This window comes from Gastrolobium bilobum, unplaced genomic scaffold (genome assembly GCF_033153095.1).
Source record: "Gastrolobium bilobum isolate Gb01-03AN ecotype WA unplaced genomic scaffold, APGP_CSIRO_Gbil_v1 utg38826, whole genome shotgun sequence".
Lineage (NCBI taxonomy): Eukaryota > Viridiplantae > Streptophyta > Magnoliopsida > Fabales > Fabaceae > Gastrolobium > Gastrolobium bilobum.
In genome coordinates, this window is record NW_026896019.1 from 44,177 (window position 1) to 49,123 (window position 4,947).

At 36.4% G+C, this 4,947-nt stretch overlaps 1 protein-coding gene across 1 annotated transcript; it reads right to left on the minus strand.

Moving 5' to 3' along the window:
- Nucleotides 1-219: 219 nt before the first annotated feature.
- On the minus strand, nucleotides 220-4,325 carry LOC133297330 (oligopeptide transporter 6-like). The gene is made up of 6 exons (XM_061496447.1): nucleotides 3,837-4,325; nucleotides 2,546-2,643; nucleotides 1,898-2,467; nucleotides 1,416-1,674; nucleotides 1,145-1,327; nucleotides 220-836 (listed from the first exon to the last, which is right to left on the minus strand). The coding sequence occupies exons 1-6, from the start codon at nucleotides 4,323-4,325 to the stop codon at nucleotides 222-224; spliced, it is 2,214 nt and encodes a 737-aa protein (XP_061352431.1). The 3' UTR covers nucleotides 220-221.
- Between the last annotated feature and the right edge of the window lie 622 nt (nucleotides 4,326-4,947).

Genomic DNA, 4,947 nt, shown 5'->3' on the forward strand with positions numbered 1-4,947 from the left:
TTGTTTAACATGATATTAGAGCTATTAATCCTTGATCATATTGCTATAGAGATAACAAAAGCCAATTATCTTAAGGCATAGGTTTTCCATTAGTTCTGCCCACCATTCAAAGCCTAGCAACTATATATCTTCATGAGCATAACTAAGTAGTTTAAGCATTTAGTTGTCTTATAACTATATATACAAATCTCGATGTAGCTAAACGAAGAATCTTGTAGTGATCATTGAACAGGGCAACCTTTAGCTACAATGCCCTTTGCAGTAGGACAAGAAGCCAAGGGGCACCCTTCTAGACTATTTCCCCACCACTTAAGAGAAATGTTGTTGGAATTCAAAGTAAGAAAAAGTAAGATCGTCATAAAGGCAGTTCCAGCATCAAGAGCACCAGACAAAACATAATTGTAGCGTTTCCACCATTCTTGTCTATATCTATATGCAACGAACCCTGAGAGAAAGCCAACAATTATCCAACTGGTGAAGTTTACTACTGTTGCAGGTGGCATCATTGATGTAGCACCCAACAAGATAGGCATGTGAATAAGAGGTATCCAGGTTTGGCTTGGGAATGCCTTATGAGCAAGCCAAACTAGAAGAGGAGCAATGGCCCCACCAAGAAAGAACCAATTCACATTGCTATATTCACCAAGGTCTCCAAAGATTCTGCGTGGTCCAAGAAGACCCCATATAACAGATGCATCATAGAAGACATTGTCCACTGGGCAAGTCCAAGGGCTATCAGGTGGCAGTTTAGAAGTATCACAAAGGTCAGGGATTGCCCCCATCAACCACCATGCAGTTATTGTATATACAATCACCGATAGGATTGTTCCTACCACCTACATATAACACAGCTGGGTTTAGCTTCATAACAAAGAACTCCTAATCTGTGCTTTAGTCTTATAGTTCAAATTCAAAATGACTACCAACGGGGTTGGTTCAAGTGGTAAGGTACTTGGATTCGCTTAAGCAAGGACTCGAGTTCGAGATCTTGTGTATGCAGAAAATCCTCGTTGGGAGACTCACCTGCCAATGCTAGGTAACCTACCCAGGTCGGACAGGACATAGTCGAGGCGAAGCCCCGAAAACCAATGGAGCAATCCAAAAAAAAAAAAAATCAAAATGACTGAGGAATTATATAACTGACCTGTGCCATGAACATTGTTCTTGGTGGAATTTTCATATAGTGTCCAAGTTTGAAGTCTTCCAAAAAGGTTAGTGCTTGAATCATGCTAATGCACCCATACACCTTAAAGCACATGTTAGCCACAGGGCGCTCTGGATATATGTAACCAATGATGTATTCTGTTATAATGTTTAAACCCGGTGGCTGTTAAAGAAGAAAGACATGATCTTAGAGATTTTTCCTTGGCACCAATATAAATTTAGCAAGCTCAGTAATTAAATTGTGAACATACCCGATTTGTAGTGGCTGCTATTATACCGATTGGGAGAGTGAATAAAATGGAAATTGCACAAGCTAGCAAAACACCCCACCACGGCAATTGAAGTGATTCGTTGTAGTACTCACAGGTAAAAATAGTAAGAGCTATGTTCACCACCAGAAGGATGTGAAACCACCTCATGGGGACTGATTTGTACCTCCTCATTAGTCTTGTGTGAATGTCAATTTTTTTACTGTCTCCAAAGGCCCTTTTACTTTGCATCCATATTTCCCTGCATAGTGCGTATGGTAAGTGTTACATACCATTCTTTATGAACAGAAACATAACGTGTAAGTTCAACCATGTTTCTGGACCAAAAAAAGCTTGTAGTTGAAGCTGTTTAATGAGGACTATTCAAGAGCTACATAAATTAAATTAGGGGGGGGGGAGGGAATTCTAAAATCGTAAAACAAGTCACATTGATGATAAAATCAAATAATTAACGCAGTGGCTACCTTCCATGAAAGAGAAGAACATGCATAATAGTAGCAGAAAGTGCCGCAAATCCGAGGCCATAAGTCATTGCAAAGAATGTGCTGATATGTATAGGACTGTTCTTTGAATAAGCATTCCGATCAAGATGGAAATGAGAGTCGACGATGCTTGAAATGTCATACACTGAACCATTTCCCATAAAAAGCTTACTTGAAAACATTGGAAAATTCTTGGCATCATATACATTTAACCAGTAAGCAATTGGTGTCATCACATACATAACAAGAATGAATCCAACAGCAACATTAGCAGTAGCAAACCATGGGCTAGCTAAGGGACTGCCAAGGTAAGAAGCAACTGTAGACCAATCAAATCCAAATGCAGCAATCCCAAGACCATTCAAACCAGAACCAAGTTGATGAACTAGGATAGACTTTGGAGCAAGCCAACATAGCCAAGAGAAACATGACAACACTGAAAACAGATAGCCTGGAAGCACATAGTAAGCAAAGCCAGAGATCAACACAAGAAGGAAAAATTGAGTACGGGTTGTGCCTCCTTTTGGTCTTTTATCTTTCTCATGTAGAGCACTGCATTAATATACTGGTTTAGATTAGTTACATTCTTGAAGAAACTACTGAAGAACACATTAATTAAATAAAATTTACCTGAATAATGAGACCTGGATCATATTGGAAGGCCACCACATTTCCCCTGGCTCAACCAGAAATTTCCGAAACAGCCCTGCCCAACCAAACCCTAGCACCTAAAATTCAATAACAAAACTTAAGACAATATTCTATACTATACTAATCACATGAGATAACTATAGGAATTCATGCAATAACAAGAAAATTGCATTTTAAATTAGGGTGTACTTTTAAAGAAGAGAAGTTGTCTCCTTTTCATCTTTTACACTATCTAATACGAGTACTACGTAGTTATAATATGAAAAGTTGTTTTTTTCACTTTTCATGTCAGCTGAAATGAATGAGGAGAGAAAAAAAAAACTTTTCATATTATAACTATGGGTTTTTTAAAAGTTATGTTATAGGAAAAATGATTGTGTTATGTTATAGAGATTCGTTTTGCGTGCTGTAGCATTTTTTTTTTCTTCAAAACATGTGGATCCCACAAAATGTTGTGTGTGTAGAAAACTTTTTATGGTCATGTTAAATGACGAAAGCAAACCCCTATAACTATATACTACTCGTAATATATAGTATTAAAAATTAAAAGTAGCTTTTTATATTATAATTATGTACTAGTGTTAAAAATTAAAAGGACATAAGATTCTATCCTTTTAAAAGACAAACTTTTTTCCCTTTAAATTATGAGATATATTTTTTCTTATGTTGTAGGAAAAAAATTACCTCATGTTGTAGAAATAAAAGTATAAGTAGGACCCACAAGTAAGAGAAGAGAGAAAAAAGAGTGGTGAGACCCAATCTCTTTTTGTGTGTAGAAAAGTTGTTTATCTCATGTAAAATGAGATAAACATAACCCTTAAATTATTATGACAATTATTTCCTAATATTATTGACGTATCCGGAATTTACCATGATCATATAATACCAAGGGGCAGGATTAGTTATTGGTTTAGATTTCAATATTTATTTCATTTTATTTAGTGAAAACACCAAGAATAATGTAATCTAGACTGATGATGCTTGATTAAAGCTAGAAGAAAATAATAAGACCAAGTAAAAGTAATCTAAACCTTGCAAACTTGATTCATCAAGAATTGAGTAGCTAGAAAGTAAATGAAGATTTTCCATGTAGGCTTTTGATTTTTGTTGTTAAAAGTTTACAATAGTTGAAGCTAAAACGGTTACGTACTTCAGCATTTCCATGAAGAGAGTTGATGGCAATATTTTATCTTCTGCATGATACATATATTTAGCTTTTCGGCTGAACCAGAAATGATAAAAAGATATGAGAATATGGATAGAAGAAAACCTGACTAGTGAGCATAACGAGTAAGGCTGGAAGGAAACTCAGTTTTCTTCTATAAATGAGCTTCACAGCACTCAAAATATGAGAGGCAGAGACAGTTCCAGCACCCGAATTGGCAAAGATGGTTATGAGAACATGCTCCTTGATATTGAATGGTCCCCTATTGAGTGAGAATTCAAAGCGTGTGTCCCTGAAGAAGACACGAGTTGGCAACGTCCTTGCCATGAAATGGCCAATTGGAACCACAACAATCTGAGCAGAAATTGAGGTGACACTCAAAGGTTGTGTTCTGTACCAAAAGAATTGGTTCACAAAGGACAATAGTACACACGAAACAACACCCAGAACCCACATTCTGAATGTGAGAATAGGCAAGGTGGGGTCATCAGTTTTAGGTACAGTGAGTTCCACTTGTTTCACTGGGCACTCTTCATTCTCATTCACCTCCTCTGAGCCACTCTTGCTTACCTCAACATCAAACCCGGATACCATGGTAAAAATATGTTTTCTTGCACTAAAACAACCTCAAATAAAGAACATAAGAATGTCAAATATTATGCATGTGATTGTGATTTAATGAACAGAAGAACAGAAAGATCATGCACGGAGGAAAGCAGAGTGAGAAGCTATATATAAGGCAGTGTGAGGAATTTGGTATCCACCAAAAGACAGTGTACGAGGAAATGAATGACTATGAATTCAGAAAGAAAGTAATTGTCTGCACCTTTTTACGTTGCGAAAGGCTGAAATCATACAAAAATGTAATGCGAAATCATTTCATATTACTAGAAAGTCAAAAAAAACACGATATTAGTGTTTGATGGTGTGAAAATGCTATAAATGACTAATTAAACACAATGACTAAGAGGTTCAACCACAAACACAATGACAACAACCGGATATACAAGGTTGGCTTGAACCAATCTTAGCAAGAAGGAGTTCCGAACAAAGTACTTGGTTCTCATGATTGACCCAAATAAGATGGTAAGTACTATATCTTTATGGGTTTTACTTTTGTAATCTTCCGTAACATAATTCCATTTTCTTAATTAAAGAGGTGAGTTTCACATATTTTTTTTATCTCTTTCATCATTTCACTTTTTCTCTCCTTTTT

Coding starts and splice junctions, on each gene's coding strand:
- LOC133297330 (XM_061496447.1), bottom strand. CDS start 4,325: ATGGTATCCGGGTTTGATGTTGAGGTAAGCAAGAGTGGCTCAGAGGAG. Junction 2,468..2,545: donor ATCCAGGTCTCATTATTCAG/GTAAATTTTATT, acceptor ATATTAATGCAG/TGCTCTACATGAGAAAGATA. Junction 1,675..1,897: donor GTTCTTCTCTTTCATGGAAG/GTAGCCACTGCG, acceptor CGCACTATGCAG/GGAAATATGGATGCAAAGTA.